The sequence below is a fragment of the Sphaerodactylus townsendi genome, linkage group LG06 (assembly GCF_021028975.2).
Source record: "Sphaerodactylus townsendi isolate TG3544 linkage group LG06, MPM_Stown_v2.3, whole genome shotgun sequence".
In the NCBI taxonomy this organism is placed as follows: domain Eukaryota; kingdom Metazoa; phylum Chordata; class Lepidosauria; order Squamata; family Sphaerodactylidae; genus Sphaerodactylus; species Sphaerodactylus townsendi.
In genome coordinates this window covers 122,087,201-122,107,210 of record NC_059430.1, presented here as the reverse complement: position 1 = coordinate 122,107,210, position 20,010 = coordinate 122,087,201, and the positions used below count along the sequence as shown (strand labels likewise).

The 20,010-nt window shown below is 44.5% G+C and overlaps 1 protein-coding gene across 1 annotated transcript; it reads left to right on the top strand.

Moving 5' to 3' along the window:
• The first annotated feature begins 283 nt into the window (after nucleotides 1-283).
• On the top strand, nucleotides 284-9,604 carry LOC125435888 (phospholipase A2 inhibitor and Ly6/PLAUR domain-containing protein-like). The gene is made up of 6 exons (XM_048502352.1): nucleotides 284-380; nucleotides 839-974; nucleotides 1,747-1,863; nucleotides 2,805-2,954; nucleotides 4,680-4,817; nucleotides 9,367-9,604. Exons 2-6 carry the CDS (start codon nucleotides 926-928, stop codon nucleotides 9,555-9,557), a joined length of 645 nt encoding a protein of 214 aa, XP_048358309.1. The 5' UTR covers nucleotides 284-380; nucleotides 839-925; the 3' UTR covers nucleotides 9,558-9,604.
• Nucleotides 9,605-20,010: the final 10,406 nt, after the last annotated feature.

Genomic DNA, 20,010 nt, shown 5'->3' with positions numbered 1-20,010 from the left:
GCAGGCACTAATTTGGAAAAAGATAATGCGTACTAAAATCCACCAATGAAGATTTATTTCTAGTAATAATTAATTAATTGAGTAATAACACGCTCTGTGCCAAAGACAGATACTCCTCTGGTCTCTTGTTCAGTGAGGTAACCAAAAAAGTGTGGCATATTTATTTACTGTGTCTATCTGTGTAATGGAATAGTCTGCTCTTCCCCTATTATCTGTGTGACTTAGTTTGGCCAGATTGGGTGGGGCTCTTGAGTTTAGTTCCCAGTTTTTGCCTTCTAGCTAACGCTGATGGTTGGAGGAGATGCTCCTCTGGTAAATAAAAAGCTGCTGTTTCGGACCAATTTGTCTCAGTTGAGCGGACTTTGAGAACCAACACCTGAGTGAGTACTAGAGGTTGGGGGATGCTACAAGAAGGTTGAACCAAAAGCCTAAACCATGATGAATACTAATAGGTTATGTAGGATAGGCTAACAAAACTTTAATACAATACAGATTGTAAAAAATAATTAATAATTCAAATGCGTTTCAGCCAATAAGCTTTAGAGTGATACAAATTCTTCAAATGCAAACCATCAAGTAACATTCTTCAAAATGCAAACTTTTTGACATAAGCTTGAAACCACATACACAAGTAAGGACAGGCTTAATCGCCTGTCGTTATTGGAATAAATTAGGACCCTCAAAAATATTTTTTTTTTTCAGATTGTTGTTGCAGTACTTGGTTGTCGCTCTGGGGGAGAATATCCACATTCAAGACACAAAATAAAACCTTTTTTTCCCCTCCTTTTTCTACCCTCTTGTTCTGCGACATCTATGTTGTGCTTTCTCCCTGGAACAGCTATTGCAGATTGCTCCTGGGCCAAGAAGTTGCTTATTCAAAAGAACGTTTGGAACTAGCTCAAGCACAGTTGTTCTTCTAACAGCCATGGAGGGTTTCTTGGAAGTCGTCTTCTTCTCTGTACTTTTAACTTCAGGTAAGGAGTAAAGTGATTTTCTTTCATTGCCGGTTGGGAATTGTTCCACCGGGGTCAATGTTCAGCAATTCATTTCATGTACTATATTAGTTGCAGGGGGTTGGAACCTGGACACTTTCCAGCCCAAGTTTTACTCATGTCTCGAAACAGGCAGGCTAGATGAATTGCTGAAAAGGACTCTTTTAGACATTGTGTTCGTTCATTTATCCTGAATAAAGTTATTACATGTTCAAAGGCACTTGGATCAAGAGTGAAACCTTTGTGTAAATTTTAGTCAATTGGTTTTAACATAATCTGTATTTTACCACTCTTTATATGCCATTAAAGGTTTTGTATTTGTTTGTTTGTTTGTTTGTTATTACATGTTTATTAGAGGTCATGAGTATCTTCCTGGATAGATGTAACATAATGTATTAATGGTGCAGAGTCAGATCCAAATGACTGATAGTCAAACTGAGCTGTTTCCTAGTGTGCTTACAACCAACTGAAGGATGCCTATCCAAAGGAAAGTTAAAAAGGGCTTTATTCAAATAAATAAAGCTCCAGCAAGCAAAAGGGCAGGGACTCACGCAATTTTCAGGGGCCAAACCTTTTGTACAAAGCAGTTAACAATAGCGATACATGCACAAAATAGTCTCATAGACCTCACAGGTCTCTGTTGTGGGGAGATGAAAGGAATGAATTTGTAAGACCCTTTGAGACACCTTAAGGTTGAGAAAATTCTTCCTCTTCTTATGCAGCTGCGCCACCTGCCCTTTCTCCCACCCTCCAGGTACTTCTTTGAAATGTGAAACTTGCATTGATGTCGGCCAAGGCTGTTCTGGCAGCCAGATGATTTGTCCGGCTGGCTATGATACCTGTGCTATAGCTTTGATGGAAACTTCAACGGGTAAGATAAAGGAATCATAAGTTAATTAAAAAGCAAATGTAGTCCTCTATGCAAGCACACGGGTACTGACCCATAGGGTGACTTCATGTTATGACATTTACTAAGCAGACTACGGCCCTTTCTGCATGGGCCAAATGAAGTGTCCCAGGGACGGCAAAAACGCTGTCCCTGAGAGAGCGTTTGCATGGCCAGCGTTGCTGCATCGCAGCAGCACCGTCCTGCCTTTCCCCAGGCACCGTGAAGCCGTCCCTGAAAACCTCGCTCATTGAGCAAGGTTTTTAAAAAATTGCGTCTTCCCCATGGTGCGGTGCAAACCGCAGGGAAGCCGCCCCTTTCCCCGTCGCTCCCACTCACCTGCCTCTCCAGCGTTGCTCGGGAGGACTGCAGGGACCTGCCCCTGCTGTCCTCCAACCTCCAAGGGTCGGAGGGCAGTGTGGGCAGTCCCTGCAGCCCCCCTGAGCGACACTGGAAAGGCAGGTGAGTGGGGGAGGGTGACCGAGTGGCGGCTCTTGTGTGAGCAGTCCCCGCACCTCCACCGGCATAAATTATGCCGGTGCAGAAGCGCTGCCTCCGCTGTGCAAAAAGGGCCCATGTTTGCAGAGTGGTTTGCCTTGCTTTTTCCAGTCATCTGCCCTTTATCCCCAGCAGGAAGGGTACTTTTAAAACTGATCTCAGAAGACTGGAAGGCTGAGCCAACCTTGAGCCAGCTACCTGAAATTCACTTCTGTCGGGATTGAACTCACGTCATGAGTGGATCTTTTCCTGCAGCACTGCAGCTTACCCCTCTGCACCGCACGGCTCTTCTAAGTCAAGAGAGGTTTTCTGAATGGCTAGATGGGACAAGCTCAGGAGAGGCAAACTCTGTCCTCTTGTGCTTTGCATGCAAAAGGAAGCAGGAATCCCATCATCACTAGATCATTCTTCTTTCTTTTGGTTTCCAGGTTTCGTAAAAGTTGCAGTTACAGTGAAGGGATGTGCTTCTTCTAACAGTTGCAAAAATGGACCATTATATGGAAGTTTTGGGCAAGCAAAAGTGCGGGGAAGTGTTGTCTGTTGCTCTGAGTTCGCCTGTGCACTGGCATCTCCTCAATGTAGGTATAAGTTTGGATTCTCATATACCATCTCTCCAGGGGGAAAAAAGTATCCAAGAGACTCATAGTTTGGCCCAAAAGCTGACTGAGATGTGAAATAGGAAACCCTACAAATGAAGTAACTTGAAAAGCAGCAGTAGCAGCAGCAACTTAAACATTGACTTTGATCCGCATAACTGCCAATGCAAGGCACCGGCAATTTGGGATTTTATTTAGTTATTTTACTTATTGAAAACATTTATTAGCCACCTTTCCACTTTATGGAACTCAAGCTAGGTTACAATATAAATAAAATAGCAATCATAAAAAGCAGAGTGATTTTTCCTCCCGTCCCCTTCATCCAGGGGCAGAGCGAGGGGAAACTGTGCCCGGGACACTTGCGTGCCCTGTGCTCCTGCTGCAGCACCGCTTGCCCCAGCCCGCCCCAAAACACCCCTGGAATGCCCTGGAACACCCCTTCCATGCCCCCTCCATGGCCTGGCCACACCTCCGCCATGGCTCCATCTGGGGCGTTGCCCCCCCTTTTGGTGCGACACCACTACCTTCATCCCAACCCTATTTCTGATCCCTGGAAGGTTTATTCTCATGTTTAAGGGACTTGCGTGTATTAATAGCTGCACCAGTTGGGTGGCTGCTGCTGGGAGAAGGAAGGGAATAGGTCCTTCTTGCCTGTTGCTTGAGTGGATCTCAGTTTGTAGAGAGGAAATAAGCAATTTCTTCCCCTTCCTAAAGCAACCACCCAACTGGTGTAGCTACTAGTACACTCAAGTCCCAGGATTGGAAATGGCTCCTGGGAGAAAGAAGAGCGAGGAAGATCTTGCCTCTTTATGCCCATGAGTGATGGGGTCCAACTATGATGATTGGGCTTGGTCAATTACCCTAGAAATTCTGTAAAATTCGGATTTGGATTTATTTGGGCATAAAATTATCTGTATGCCTGAATAAGACAAGTAACATATTCATATACCCGAATATTCGGGTAGACTCAAAAATTTCAAGTCTGTCTGATTTTTTTTGGTATTTTTCACGTTTGTGTCTGCAGGGGGCGCATTTTTAAAGCTAGTGGCACCAAAATTTCAGAGTCTCATTCGAATACTGTCTTGATGATACCGCCTGAGTTTAGTGATGTGAAAAAAGACCAAAAATCCCCCCAAAAAAGCCTGAATACCTTGCATTCGGATTCGTTCATATTCGGACAGGACAAATTCAGGCTAATTTTGACCCGAATATGCCCGAATTAGCCCAAATTTAAGCCAAATCTGGTATCTGTTTCACCGGAATCTCCAAGCCTAATGATGACCATTCTGTGGATGGAGAGCATGTATTGTGGCTAACCTCTGCCAGTGGAAGTCAATTCTAGGCATCTCCATAATGGCACAGAGTCACAAACTCTTGCCTTGTAGTCATTTGCTGCTGGCTTGACCAAAATCCAGAGGTTTCACCGTAGGAGATTAGGATGCAGTTCAGATTGAAAGCTTTGATTGATTCATGTCTATGTTTATTCAAAAATATTTCGTCATGGTTAATGCTTGAGCAGTGATTCATTGATGGGACTGATGTCTAGCAGCCTTTGTTGGGGTGGCTTTTGATGGGCCACAGGCAACTGGCCCCTTTGCCCACTGGATAACACCACCCTGCGTGGAGCTTTCTGGTTCAGAACTCAGTTTTTAGTCACCCTGCTACACTTTGTCCCATTAAGCTATCTGATGCCTTCTCCTTTTTCAGTGCCACCAATAAACACCACAGTTAACGGGAAGCAATGCCCAGCCTGCTATTCTCTCGGAAGTTCATGTGTTACAGAGGTGGAGTATTGTACAGGTTCCGAGGACTACTGCATTGATGCCGTGACACATGTGGATGGTGGTAATTCTGAATTTTGTGTGCCTTGGATATTTTCCCCCTTAATATTATCTATTCCCCTTAATATTATCCCCAGTGACTGTGCAAGCAAAGCGAAGCAAACTGGCTCTGGGAGCAGTGAGAAAATGACATCAAACCATAACATAGTAAATGTGGAAGATAATAGCTCAGTGACAGAGCTAACATCCTTAGAGTAGCTCTGACAGATCAGACCAGTGGTCCAATTTCCCAGAGTGACCAGCTAGATGCCACAGAGAAGTTAACAAGCAGCAGTGGCATAGGAGGTTAAGAGCTCGTGTATCTAATCTGGAGGAACCGGGTTTGATTCCCAGCTGTGCCGCCTGAGCTGTGGAGGCTTATCTGGGGAATTCAGATTAGCCTGTACACTCCCACACACGCCAGCTGGGTGACCTTGGGCTAGTCACAGCTTCTCTGAGCTCTCTCAGCCCCACCTACCTCACAGGGTGCTTGTTGTGAGGGGGGAAGGGCAAGGAGATTGTAAGCCCCTTTGAGTCTCCTACAGGAGAGAAAGGGGTGATATAAATCCAAACTCTTCTTCTTCTACTACTGGCTGACACCACTTTTCACCTTTTGACAACCCCCCACTATCTGACAATTAGAATCGAGAAGTCCCATGCAGCCATCATGGATACATTTTCCATAAATCAGTGCAACCCCCTATTAAATCCATCCAAGCCAATGGCCTTCCCCACAGCTGATGGCAGTGAGTTTCACAGGTCAGCAGTTACACAGCAGTACTTCCTTGTTTGTCTGGAATCTACTGCCACTCTATATTGTAGTTAGGGTCACACCAAGTTCCATTGTAACGATCCTAGTATTGTGTATGTCTCCCCACTGTTACACTACCATGGAGACTTTTTGCATGTTCTGAGGCTGCTTTTATTTGTTGGTCACTCCCAACACATTGAGAAAGATGGAGGTACAAATGAAGGAAATAAATAAAGTGACCTTCTGCCTACCCCATCATAAAGGATCAAGGGCTTGCTTCTTCCTAGCAGGCAACATCAGATATCGGAGTGCCTTATTGGCATTTTACCAAAGAAATATGGTAAACACATAAAAAATAAAAAAAATAGCACCACAACAAGTACATTAAAAACATTTGAAAATCAGCTTGCAGGATCAATAGTTGAAGAGTGGTAGACTTTATCACATTTGACTGCCATTTCTGCTAAAAAAATAATTAGTTACCAAATCTGTTGTGGATAAGATCTTTATCCCTAGACTTGATCAATACCCTAGACATTCAGTAAAATTCAGATTTGGATTTATTCGGGCATAAAATTATCTGTATGCCCAAACATGACAAATAACTTATTTGGATATACCCGAAAATTTCAGGTCCAGCTGACTTTTTTTTTGGTATTTTGGGGTGTTTTTCACATTTTGGACTGCAGGGGGCACATTTTTAAAGCTACTGACACCAACATTTCAGGGGATCACTCAGAGACTGTTCTGATGATACCACCCAAGTTTGGTGAAGTTTGATTCAGGGGGAGCCAAATGTATGGATCCACAAAGGGGGTACCCCATCCCCCATTGTTTCCCATGGGACCTAACAGGAGATGGGGGCTATCCCTTTGAGGGGTATCTCCAAGCCTAGTCACAACCAAAGAAAGTTTCTGCTGGAACGGAATCTGTTTATATCTTCCATAAGTGACATTTGATGGCAAGACATTGAAACGTGCCAGCATGAATAATGCCTAACAGATAGATGGAGAGTCCAAAGAAGCTAAGTAAGACATTGGTCTCTTATTTGGGTAGGAAAGACCAAAAAAGTGGAGTGCACAAGTTCCTTTTTTTTGCATAGTTCTTGTAAAAAATTGTCTCTTCTAATCTTTCAGCAATTAGCCTAAAGGTAGACTTTTCTTCTTGACCAACTAGAAAATTTATGCCCAAACCTAACTGAAGAAGTTTCTTTAGAACAAATTTGTTCCAACTGGCGATGAATGTGTCACTTTGCATGTAGAATGTGAGGCTTGGAGCTTGGAAACGAAAGTGAGACCTTAACCAATATCGGACTGTAGAAACACAAACTTTAGTCTGTAATTTCTGTTGGCCCAGTTCAGAGCAGATTACGGTATTCGTTACACTATTGGCTACACCTACCGTGTTTCCCCGAAAATAAGACAGTGTCTTATATTAATTTTTGCTCCCAAAGATGTGCTATGCCTTATTTTCAGGGGATGTTTTATTTTTCTGTGTTCTGTTCATCAGGCATGCTTCCAAACAAAAACTTTGCTATGTCTTACTTTCGGGGGATGCCTTATATTTCGTACTTCAGCAAAACCTCTACTACGGCTTATTTTCAGAGGATGTCTTATATTCGGGGAAACAGGGTAGCAGCTGTCGAAAAAGTGGAGATTGCAAGTTTTCCATTTTAGAACTGAAGGCCTTAATCCACATCAGTATACCATAAAGTATCTTAGGAACCATCTTAGCCAGATAAATTTTAAGCGTAGCTGGGAGGTATTGATTACCTTCGTGATCGTAAAATTGATTCAGAAAAATGTGGGGTCCTTTGGAGGTTTTGATAGTTTTAACACAGTGAGGAACCCAGCTGCTGTTAACGTTGAAGGTTATTCCTGGGTATTCAAGTTGCTTCACCTGTTCACATAGAGTCCCATTGAGCCTCCAGGAATATTTGTGCCAGGCCTTGAGAAAAAACATTATTTTAGTTTTGTCACTGTTTATGATAAAATGCTTCTTTATACAGAATTGGTGGAAAGCATCAATATAACAATGAAGGCCCTTTCTTGTTCTAGAAAGGATCACCAGATCATCTGCACAGAGTAAGAGTGGGGTGGAGCATGTACCAAATCTTGGAGGATGGTCGTCCTCTGAACTTAGTTATCTTGAAAGATCATAGAGAAACAGGTTGAATAAGTGAGGGGCCAAAATGCATCCCTGTTTGACTCCTTTAGAACTTGGAATTTTGGTTGTTAAATTGCCATTTGGGGAATATTTGATTTGACAGGTGTTGGCAGTATGTAATTTTACAAGTAAATATAACAACCTTTGATCAATTCCTAGATCTTAAGATTTTTTTCCATAGAAGGTCACAATCAATAGAGCCGAAAGCCACCTTAAGATTAAAAAAGGCCACAAATAGTTTGCCCCTGAGATGTTTAGTATGTTTCTCACTTTAAAAAGTTAGGACTAAACAATGATGCATGGTGAATGCTCCTTGCTTAAATCTCATCTGCTCAGGCCCAAGTACGTTATTTGCTTCTATCCAGTTAGTAACTCTGTGGGCAGGATGCTTAGCAAACAATTTGCCTACGACTGATAACGACCTGATTCCGTTGCACCTTTTTATCAATTACATTTATAATGGTGTTTAACAAAGATGTAGAGAGGTTCCCTGTTTGGTCAACCTACCCTGTTTCCCCGAATATAAGACGTCCCCTGAAAATAAGACGTAGTAGAGGTTTTGCTGAAGTGCGAAATATAAGGCATCCCCCCGAAAGTAAGACATAGCAAAGTTTTTGTTTGGAAGCATGCCCGTCGAACAGAACACAGAAAAATAAGACATCCCCTGAAAATAAGACATAATGCATCTTTGGGAGCAAAAATTAATATAAGACACTGTCTTATTTTCGGGGAAACACGGTATGTAAAAAGATTCAGCAGGCAGCATTTTACCACAAAAATAAAGGTCCCAACACATCCTGGTTCCCCAAGACTTTAGGCAGCAGTAGAATAATTTATTTCTTTTATTTGAAGCCCTGCCTTTCTCTGCAGTGGGTGCCCAAAGTAACATGTCTTTCTCAATTCCTCCATTTTATTCACACATCGACCCTGGGAGGTAGGTTGGGCTGAGAATATGTGACTGGTCATCCAGCAAGTTTCCATCACAGAGTGGGGCTCCGAAACTGGTTCTTCCAGATCCTAGTTGAACAGCCTAACCATTATACTGCACTGGCTGTCATCTTGTTCTTAGGTTTGTTAAAAGGTAAAGCACTGGTCATTACTAACATGGGATGACATCACATCACATCTTTTACTAGGAAGACATTTTTTATGGGGTGGTTGAACATTGCCTTCCCCCATCGCCTGCACTTTACCCTCGGCAAGCTGGATACTCATTTTTTTCAACCTTGGAAGGATGGAAGGCTGAGACTCTTTCCACACAAATCACTTAAAATATTTGTAAAACATTTTCAATCCTCCCCCTTTATTATGGTTGTCCTCAGTCATCCCCTTGAAACAATTCATGGCCTCTCTGAGAGGTTCCCCCCCCCTTTTTTAAGTTATTTGTTGAATTGATAAGAACATAAGAAAGAACCTGCTGGATCAGACCAGAGTCCATCTAGTCCAGCACTCTGCTACTCGCAGTGGCCTTTGGGAGCTCAATAGCAGAAATGACCTTCTTCTGCTGCTGCTGCTCCCGAGCACCTGGTCTGCTAAGGCATTTGCAATCTCAGATCAAGGAGGATCAAGACTGGTAGATCCGTTGAATGGACAGATGGAAGATCTTTGGGTGGTAGTTGCCAGGAATGGGGACCTCATGTGCGATTTTCATTTTCAGGTACCGTTGCTATGAAAACCACCATGAAGGGCTGTGTTTCTGAGCTGATCTGTTCTGGATTAAAAGCTGGTACTACTGCCTTAGGGAGATTTACAAAAGGTCATTGTCGTACAGCCAGCAATGGGTCTTCAGCATCTGGACACATCCTTCTGGTTCTCCTTGGGCTCCTGGCAGCGAAGGACTTCTTTTAGTGTCCCTCTTCTATCAGTATCTCACGACAGGGAATCCTACAGCATCTTCTCTACATCCTGTCCTTTGGTTCTTGAGAGGGATTCATTCCCTGCTTTGTATCGTAACCTGATTGGCATAAAAGATAAATATAAAACTTCAAAATTAGCTTCACACTGTTGGTCTCTTGATCTTATACCTAAGGCAAGAAATTTTGCTACTCTATTGGAAACAATTGAGTTAAAATCAGCTAATAAATAGATCAGGATTCTCTCATCAAATGAGGCGCTACATGAGTTCATCAGAGGATGGATGAAAGTTTTTCAAATATTTGCATAAGGTGTGCCTCCACGCTCCTGCAATAATTCAGATTCGACCGTTAGTGACAGACAGAAATTGTGATGGCCACACAACTGGCTGTTGCCAGGAATGGTAACCGAAGAGCTTAGCAGAAAATTTAAAGCTGAACGGAACTCTCTCTCCCCTCCCCCCCCCCATTCTCGCTGCCTCCAGGCAAAATTGAAGCTTCTGCATACAACTATCCCCAAGGTCAGGAGATGAGATATCAACATTCCCAGGTACTGAAATCGTAACACAATTGTTAAGCAAAGCACACCAATATCAGTTACTAAGTGTCAACATTTTCCAGGAACGTAGCAAGACTGTGTCCCCAAAGGCCATTCACCCCCTCCCCCCTGCAGCTTGTCGGGATATTTACGATGAAAGGCCTAAGCAAGAGTAGGAGTAGAAACATGCTGTGCATCAACCCACTCATCCTCTCCCTAGGGAGAAGTGTTTCCAACAGATAAGATGTTGAAGCTTGCCCCTCCAGAGCTGGGACTCTAGAATCTGTGCCACCTAATAGTGGAAATTCTAGAATTCTAGTCAATTCTAGACATGAAACAAATTAGGCAAGCAATGCTTCACATCACTTTATCTATCACTGAAAAAGCATTATTTAATTTTACTGCAGAGATGTTGTACAAAGGCAGTGTTAAAGAATGCATTAAAATTTGGCTTATCTCAATCCTGCTTTTCTTGACACTGATATTCTTAATTACTGGTACTATCCAGAGGTGGGATCCAGCAGGTTCTCACAGGTTCCTGAGAGTAGGTTACTAATTATTTGTGTGTGCCGAGAGGGGGTTACTAATTGGTGATTTTGCCACGTGATTTTTGCCTTAGTTACGCCCCTCCTCTCAGCAGTAGTGCGCAGAACTTGAAGCAGTCTATCAGGAGGTGCACCGGCATGCGTGGCAGTCTGCGCCTGCGTGCATTCGTTTCCCGCCCAAGGACCGGCGCAGCTGCTGCCCAGGAATGCCCCACCCCCGGAATGCCCGGCCACGCCCCCATTGTGCCCCGCCCAGCCCCATTGGCGCTATGCCAAAGTTTGAATCCCACCACCATGGGAACCTGTTACTAAATTTTTTGAATCCCACCACTGGTACTATCCCTATGGGCACAGATACATAAAACTGTTAATTGATCATGTACACAAATTATTCTGAGACAATCTTGCCGCTTGAAGCTTAAAAGCCAGATTAACACAAGCCACAAAACCAGTTCAATAGGACCATCAGTGAGAAAGTTACCCGGATCACTCATTCTGATAAAACAGGACTTTTACCAATCCTGTGCTGCTCTTTGTTTGCAGAATGAATTATCTATCTATATAAAAAGCTAACAGTGTTTTTGTTGATGATAGTATAACTCAGTAACTGCTGGGCCAATTCCTCTGAAAATTCCCAGCTGCTATAGTCAGCCAGGTGAGAGTGTTTTTAAATGTTCACATACCTGAAATTTCATACCTGGCCCAGGTAAAACACCTGTTTCCTGGCGCTCCATGGTGAAGGACATGCAGCTGCCTGTGTGTAACTGTCACCCTTAGAATGTTTGTGCAGCTTAGAATGTTCACTCAGATGGCCAGATAGGAGCAGTGTAAACAGTACATAGGCAGTAACTCGAGTGGAAGTGAAACACATACACACACATACACACGAGGGGGAGGGAAGGGAGACAGAGGGAGGGAGGGGTGGCATGCAAGGGAAGAGAGGGAGGGAGAGGAAAGGGATGGATGGGGAGGCATGCAAGGGAAGAGAAGTGAGAAAGGGAAGAGAGTGAGGGGTGGCATGCAAGGGAGGGGAGGCAGGGGGCCCAGCATCTTGATATGACCCACCCACCCTAGCGGAGGAAAAGGGAAGGGAGGGAGGAGGAGGGGTGGCATGCAAGGGAAGAGAAGTGAGGGAGGGAAGAGAGGGAGGGGCGACATGCAAGGGACGGGAGGGAGGGGCCAGGCACCCTAGATTCTCTGAATACTGCAGTTACAGTTAAGAAAACCAGGCACGCATTACTCAGGAGTAAGCTCGGTACAGCAACCATGACATACTTTGAATGGCTGTGTCGCGCCCCTCACAGGGTTTCCTCAGAAGCGACACCCATTGCCACCAACCAAGCTTACTCCCAGGTAAAGGATCATGACCAGCCAGCCTAGATATGTGGGAGGGGTGCCTTTCCATCCCCCCCAAGGAATGTGGGCACACACATCAGTGACCCTAACCCTAACTTCCCTTCCTGTTCTTCCAGTAATCTCTCTATGTCTCAACCAGTTTCTTTATTATTTTTCTAATGTGCAATGTTTCCATTATTGATAGCTACATTGGAGTACTGTTATGAAATCTGTCTTTCATTTTTATTAACACTTTCCTCAGATAATTCCTAATTAAATGACTTCTAAAGTTTTTAAAGCATTTGTTTTTTTCAGGCCATAAATAATCATGCCATCTTTTGATATTATCATGACCCTCTATTTTCAGAAGTTTCAGAAGTTTACCATTTCTAATCTGGAGGAACCGGGTTTGATTCCCAGCTCTGCCACCTGAGCTGTGGAGGCTTATCTGGGGAATTCAGATTAGCCTGTGCACTCCCACACACGCCAGCTGGGTGACCTTGGGCTAGTCACAACTTCTCAGAGCTCTCTCAGCCCCACCTACCTCACAGGATGTTTGTTGTGAGGGGGGAAGGGCAAGGAGATTGTAAGCCCCTTTGAGTCTCATACAGGAGAGAAAGGGGAAATATAAATCCAAACTCTTCTTCTTCTCTTCTTCCTGTCTGTCTCTGTGTCATCTGTTTCTGAGAGAGCTCTGAGTTTTTCTTCCCTTTAAATGCTTAGAGCTCTGTCAGGGAAGATGCCACCTCTCTGTTCTGTTTTTCTTCCCTCTTCATCCTTCTCTTGCATTCCAGCTTCCAGGTGGGAGCTGGGAATCTCCTGAAATTAGAACTCATCTCCCAGCCAAAGAGATCAGTTCTCTTGGAGAAAATAGATGTTTGGAAAGTGGACTGTATAGTACTGTACCCAGCTGAGGTCCCTGTCCTCCATCCCCAAATCTCCAGGAATTTTCCAACATGGATCAGGCAGCCCTATCCCACCCCATCCCCTGCCAGTGGCCCAGAGGGACTTGCCAACCCTATTTCTCCCCTCTTGCCTTTCCCTTCTTTTCTCCCTCTTTGCTAATCCCTCTCTCCACATCAGCCTTTTTCCTTGGCTTTGAGGACTGCCTGCTTTGCTGGCCTGTCTCCTCCATCAGATTAGCTGGGAGAGTTGGGAGGCTGTCTTCTGGTCTATTTTAATTTAATTTAATTTAATTAGATTCATATCCTGCCCTTTCCCAACCAGGGCAGGCACAGGGCAGCTGACAATATAAAGGTATAACCATCTATTAAGATACATAATACAATTTAACCCCCCGTCAAATAACATTTGCATCAGCACATAAGTTTCTCATTCCTTCAACAATTTCCCGGATGATCAACTGAGAAGGGAAAACATAAAGGGAAACCAAGACAAAACCAAACCAAAGCAGCTAAATTCTGGCAGAACAGATGCGAGTGAGAAGAAAGTGGTTCTGGGAGTTTTAGTCCTCCGTGTTTTTCTCCTGCTGGCGTTTTCTTCCCCCCTCTGGGTGATGCTCCATTCCTAGGCAAGATTCTTTTTGGAGCCAGGAGGAATGCGGTTCTCTAAACTCCTGTCAGAGCAAGCTGTTTCTCCCCTTCTTCCCTCTTTTGCACAACCTTAGAAGATATACAGTCATCCTGCAATAAGGCTGAGTCTCGGTCTTTAGAAAACAGTGCCATAAAACTGTTTGAAGATATGGTATGTTGTAAACAGTAGCAAAACTGGATTACATCCCTTAGAAAACCAAGCAATAAGAGAAGTGCGTAGCATGTACAGTACAATAGACTACTGCCCTGTTCCTTTTATTACATTCCCCTCCTTCACATGCTACAGAAAGATAAGATATAAATGAAACGAGTGGATGGATTTCTTTGATCAGTGGTGTGGGCCAGTGGTAGCACTCTTGATTCCTGCATGTCCAGAAGAGGTCAGTCAAATGGAACTGCTCTGCCAAGGATATCCGATAACCCAGTGGTGGGAACCAAAATTTTTAGTAACAGGTTCCCATGGTGGTGGGATTCAAACTGTGGCGTAGCACCAATGGGGCTGTGCGGGGCACGACGGGGGCGTGGCCAGGCATTCTGGGGGTGGGGCATACCTGGGCGGGGCTGTGGCAAGGACGCAGCCGTTGCGCCAGTCCTTGGGCGGGAAACGAATGCACGCAGGCGCAGGCTGCCACGCACGCTGGTGCACCTCCTGCTAGACTGCTTCAAGTTCTGCGCGTTACTGCTGAGAGGAGGGGCATAACTAAGGCAAAAATCACGTGGCAAAATCACCAATTAGTAACCCCTCTCGGCACACACACATAATTAGTAACTTACTCTCGGGAACCTGTGAGAACCTGCTGGATCCCACCTCTGGGATAACCCCAAGGTGGATTCTGCATGGGCCAAAAACAGCAGTGTGAAAACGGTGTAAAATGGTTTAAAACGGTGTAAAAGGGTTGACACCATTTTCACACCGCTGTTTTTGGCCCATGCGGAATTCGCCTCAGCTTATGAAATTGAGAAGAGCTGGTAGACCTGGCAACAGAGTTGTTTCTTCATCATCTTTTTTTCAGATGGGGTGCATGTGGGGATGGCCTTTTCCACCCAAGTTGCTTTAAACATTTCAAGAACATTTTTTAAAAAGCCTTTATTACAATGCTTGTTCACACTCACCTTCTCCAAACTTTTCATGGCCACCATGAGGGGTTGGTTTTTTTTAAAAAAAGATGTGTGTGGGGGTATGTGGGTGTGGTCATGTTAAAAAAAGATGTGTGGGGGATATGCAGGGGCGTAGGTATAGATTTTTATGGAGGGTTCGGGAGCGGGGCCATGCCCCAACCCGCCCCTAGGGTGTGACCATGCCTCCCAAGCCCCACCCCCAGCCTCAGTGCTTTTAAAGAAGAAGAAGAGGAGGAGGAGGAGGAGGAGGAGGAGGAGGAGGAGGAGGAGTTTGGATTTATATCCCCCCTTTCTCTCCTGTAGGAGACTCAAAGGGGCTTACAATCTCCTTGCCCTTCCCCCATCACAGCAAACACCCTGTGAGGTAGGTGGGGCTGAGAGAGCTCTGAGAAGCTGTGACCAGCCCAAGGTCACCCAGCTGGCATGTGTGGGAGTGCACAGGCTAACCTGAATTCCCCAGATAAGCCTCCACAGCTCAGGTGGCAGAACGGAGAATCAAACCCGGTTTCTCCAGATTAGATACACAAGCTCTTAACCTCCTATGCCACTGCTGCTCCCGGGGATGGCAAACTCCCCTGCCCCGCCCTCCTCTGCCGCCCACCAACTGGGCTCCCAGCCGGCAGCCCCTTCTGCCCTTCTTTCTGGCCAGAGGCGTAGCTAGGGGAAATGGAGCCCGGTGCAAAATCTTTTTTGCGCACCCCCCCCCCCCATGGGCAGCCACTGTGATGCTGGAATCCACTCCAAACAGCATCACTTTCAATGGTGTTTAAACTAGAGAGCCCAAATTCTCCTTTTAAATCCACCTTAAAGGGAGAGTCTGGGGTCCCCAGTGAAAACAACATTGAAAGTGATGCTGTTTTGGGGTGGATTATCCCCCACCCTGAAACAGCATCACTTTCAATGTTTAAACTGGGGACCTCAGATTCTCCCTTTAAATCCATGCCAAAAGGAGAATCTGGGGAAATGTGTATGCCTGCTGTCAGGGTGCAATCGTATAAGTTAGCACTAAATGTCAGGTATCTTTAGGAGTCTTTCTTCCTAATGATACCAATTTGGTGAAGTTTGGTTCACGGGGTCCAAAGTTATGGATCCTCAAATGTGTAGCCCCATCTTCTATTAGCTCCCATTGGAAACAATGGGGGATGGGGACAACCAATTTGGGAGTCCATAGCTTTGAACCCCCTGGGCCAAACTTCACAAAACCTGGCTGGTATCAGTAGGGGGCTCTTCTGATAATAATTAGAAAGAGAAGTTTGGTTCATGGGGGTCAAAGTTATGGACCCTCAAAGGTGTAGCTCCCATCTTCTATTAGCTCCCATTGGAAACAATGGGGAATGGGGGCACCCCTTTTGGGAATCCATAACTTTGGACCCCCTGAACCAAACTTCACCAAACATGGGTAAAATCATCAGGAGAGTCTCCCAAAAGATCCCTGAAATGTTGGTGCTGCTAGCTTAAAAACTGCGGCTGAAAACTGAAAATAAAAATTACAAAAAAATCCACAAACAGGGGGCGGAGCTTCGGACATGCAATGGGGGGGTTTAACCCGAGAACCCCCCCCCCCTTACCTATGTCCTTGGGGGTATGTGAGTGTGAGCATGTTATTCATAAAAACAAGGTTTCATCGATTCTTTGCTTTGGCTCTCTGTAGGTCCATATAATTGACACTTCACATATTCAACCAAACAACAACAACAAAAATCCCCACAGAAATGATGGAAGAAGGGGAAAGGATTGAAATTAGAAAAGTTGGGTGATGGCATAAGGGTGTAAAAAATGGCAGTGGGAAACATAAACGTTGGTGGATATACATTGTTAGGAGAGTTTAGCAGACACCAAGAAAGACCCAGATACAAGTCAGTTGCTCAGTATAAAGGTTTACCAGCTAAAAGAGTAGGGTAACATGGGAAAAAAACCCAAATACTATACTGTACTGTTACATATTCCTGCCTTAGCACATGGCAGGAACTGAGAGAATATGAGAACAAAGAATGCAATTGAACTTTATAACGGCAGGCTTACATGCTTACAAACGTGTAAGCAATGGCTATCAAGCTGGCCAATTGCCAATCAATAGGCCGCCTCATTAGAATGTGACCTCAACATCCTGTTTATACACAAACAGAAAGTTGATGCTTTCGTGACTGGTTGCAACAGACCATTGCAAATGCCAGCAATAAAACATTGTAAATATGACTGTACTGAGTGGAAAGACAACTTGGAAACTTTTCAGTCTAAAGAACTGTAAAAGGGGTTTTAAAAAAGATACAGAAAAAGCTTCTTGGAAATGGTTTCGTAAGCAAAGGGGGACAAATGCTGCAGAATTCCATGGAGGACACATTTCATTTCCTGCCTGTGTGGGAAAGGCCTATGTTTTCCTAAACCACGCGGCTCAGGAGAAACCTGAAAACTTTCACACAATCCTTTCGTTTCCCTCGCCTACAGGAGCTAAAACCATGGACATGTCAGTGGAAAGAACACATATTCCTCCCCAGCAGCAGTGGCGTAGTGGTTAAGAGCAGGTGCACTCTAATCTGGAGGAACCGGGTTTGATTCCCTGTTCTGCCGCCTGAGCTGTGGAGGCTTTTCTGGGGAATTCAGATTAGCCTGTACATTCCAACACACGGCAGCTGGGTGACCTTGGGCTAGTCACAGCTCTTTGGAGCTCTCTGAGCCCCACCCACCTCACAGCGTGTTTGTTGTGCAGGGGGAAGGGCAAGGAGATTGTAAGCCCCTTTGAGTCTCCTGCAGGAGAGAAATGGGGGGATATAAATCCAAACTCTTCTTCTTCTTAGCATCTGCTCTTCCTTCTCTTTGTCATTTTCCAAGTCTCACAGTTTCAATTGTAAGCTCTGTGGGGCAGGGACTTGCTTTCTTGTGGCACTGTAAAATGTTGTGTATTTTGGTAATGGAAAATCTACCATTTACTATAGCAAAATGTAAAAAAACTGGACTGAAACTAAGACATAAGCATAAGCATAAGCATAAGCATTTATTGTCATTGTGCACGCACAACGAAATTTACAGCAGCATTCCTCGATGCACACAATTTCAGACTCATACATCATCATCCTCCACCCATCCCTACACAGCCCCAAATACATCAATATGAAGTGGTGAGTTTAGCATAGCCACAGCTCTAGAGTAGAAGCTGTCTCTAAGCCTCTTTGTCCCTAGTTCTGAGGGCTCCCTGTATCGCCTGCCAGATGGTAGCAGTTTAAAAAGAGAGTGTGCTGGATGAGACTGGTCCCTTTAGAATATTTTGGGCTTTATTTAGGCTTCGGCATTGCAGTAGATTTCTTCCAAGGAGGGGAGAGGGCAGCCGATAATCCTTTGTGCAGTGGTGATCACCCTTTGGAGCGCCTTCCTATTCGCCACTGTGCAACTGGAGAACCATACACAGATGCAGTAGGTTAGGACACTCTCTATAGCACAGCGGTAAAAGGGACACCAGGAGTTTTCCATCCAGTTGCTGCTTCCTTAAAGTCTCCAGATAGTACAGTCTTTGCTGGGCTTTCTTAACCAATCATGGCAGTCTGTACTCCCAGGTCAAATCCTCTTTAATCATAACCAGAAATTTAAACTAGCCACCCGGGCCTAATTTTGATCTCCATTTTATAGTCAAGGGCTGAATTTCTGAGCTATTCCTTCTATAGTCCACTCATGAGCTCCTTTGTCTTGTTAGTGTTAAGAACCAGGTTATTTTCCTGCAACCATGAGAGCAGTCTGTCCACTTCATTCCGATAGGCAGACTCATCCCTCCAGAGATGAGCCCCACCAATCGTTGTGTCATCAGCAAATTTGATAATGGTGTTACTATGATAGACAGGAGTACAATCATATGTATAAAAGGGTGAACAGTAAAGGGCTCTAACACACAGCCCTGTGGCGTTCCCATATTTAGAGTAAGAACTGAGGAAACCCGATTTCCCAGTCTAACCCTCTGGGAACGCCCAGACAAGAAGTCCCTAATCCACAAACAGATTGAATGTGAGAGTCCAAGATCCACAAGTTTTGTCACCAGTCTTTGTGGCTAGATTGTATTAAATGCAGAACTAAAGTCCTAAAGAGCATTCGCACATAATTCCCCCCTGCTGTTCCAGATGCGCCAAAGCTGTGTGTGGAGGCTGATGGCAATGGCATCCTCCCAGATCTATTAGTCCTGATATGCGAACTGCTGTTTATCAAATGTATCTGGAAGGCAAGAACTAATATGCCTATGGACCAGTTTTTTCAAAACACTTCATGATGATGGGGTGGAGTGCAACTGGTCTATAATCCTGAAGAGTGTCAGCAGGAAAGCTCTTGGGTAGTGTAACTATAGTGGAAGCTTTCAAACACGATGGAATGGTGGACTGGGATAAAGATCGATTAAAGATCCCAGTAAAAACACCAGCCAGTTGGTTAGCGCATTCCTTTAACACCCGACCGGGAATACCATCCGGTCCAGTAGCCTTCCTTGGATTCACAGCCCTCAAAACTTGCCTCACCTCATGTTCCTCCACAGTGAGGTGTGAGCTGCAATCACCTAGTGGCTGTGTGTCATCTCCTTCTGATAGACCTGTTTCAAAGCGGGCAAAAAAGTGATTTAGCTGCTCTGCCAGAGAAGAAGGGATCCCAATGGGACAGTCAAACTCATAATAGCCAGCTAATTTAATGAATATTATTTTTATAATTTTATAATGTCATTGATTGTAAACATGGTCTAGGGTAATGTATTTCTGATGTTATATATACTAAGTTGTATTCTTTTAGTAGCAAATTTTGGTCCTTGACTGTAATAAAGAATTCATTCATAACTTTCCAAGTGTCGAGCGTCATGAAATTTGAACTGGGAGCCTTGGATAATAGTATTTCATTGTTTACCTGCTTTGTCACTTTGTCACCTTGCTTCCAAAAGGTAATTGCAGATAATTACTTGCTATACAGGTGCTGGTCAGCTATTAAATCTGCAGACCACAATCAGATGATTCTGAAGGACCAATCAAAGGCCTCTGCTGTTCTATAAGCCACCGACCTTGGTTTGTAGCCATGTAAATTCAGCAATTGGTTAGGGAGGGAGGCTGTTGTATTTAGGGGCCTTCCCCCATTCAAAGTACTTGCCCTTGGGCAATTTTAGAAAGGAGGAAGGAAGGTGTTGCCAAGAGTTCCTTAAGCAATAGAGAACAAATATGTTGCATGGCGTACTTTCTCGGTGAGGACAATTTGTATAGCACGATCAGCTGCAGGAAGTGGCTTTAGAAAAATCAGGATTCTTCACGAGAGCTTTCCTTGAGCAATACTAACCACCCCCCCCCCCCAATCAATCAATGATACAAAGATTATAAATGTGGTCTGAAAAGGGAAAATGACACGTTT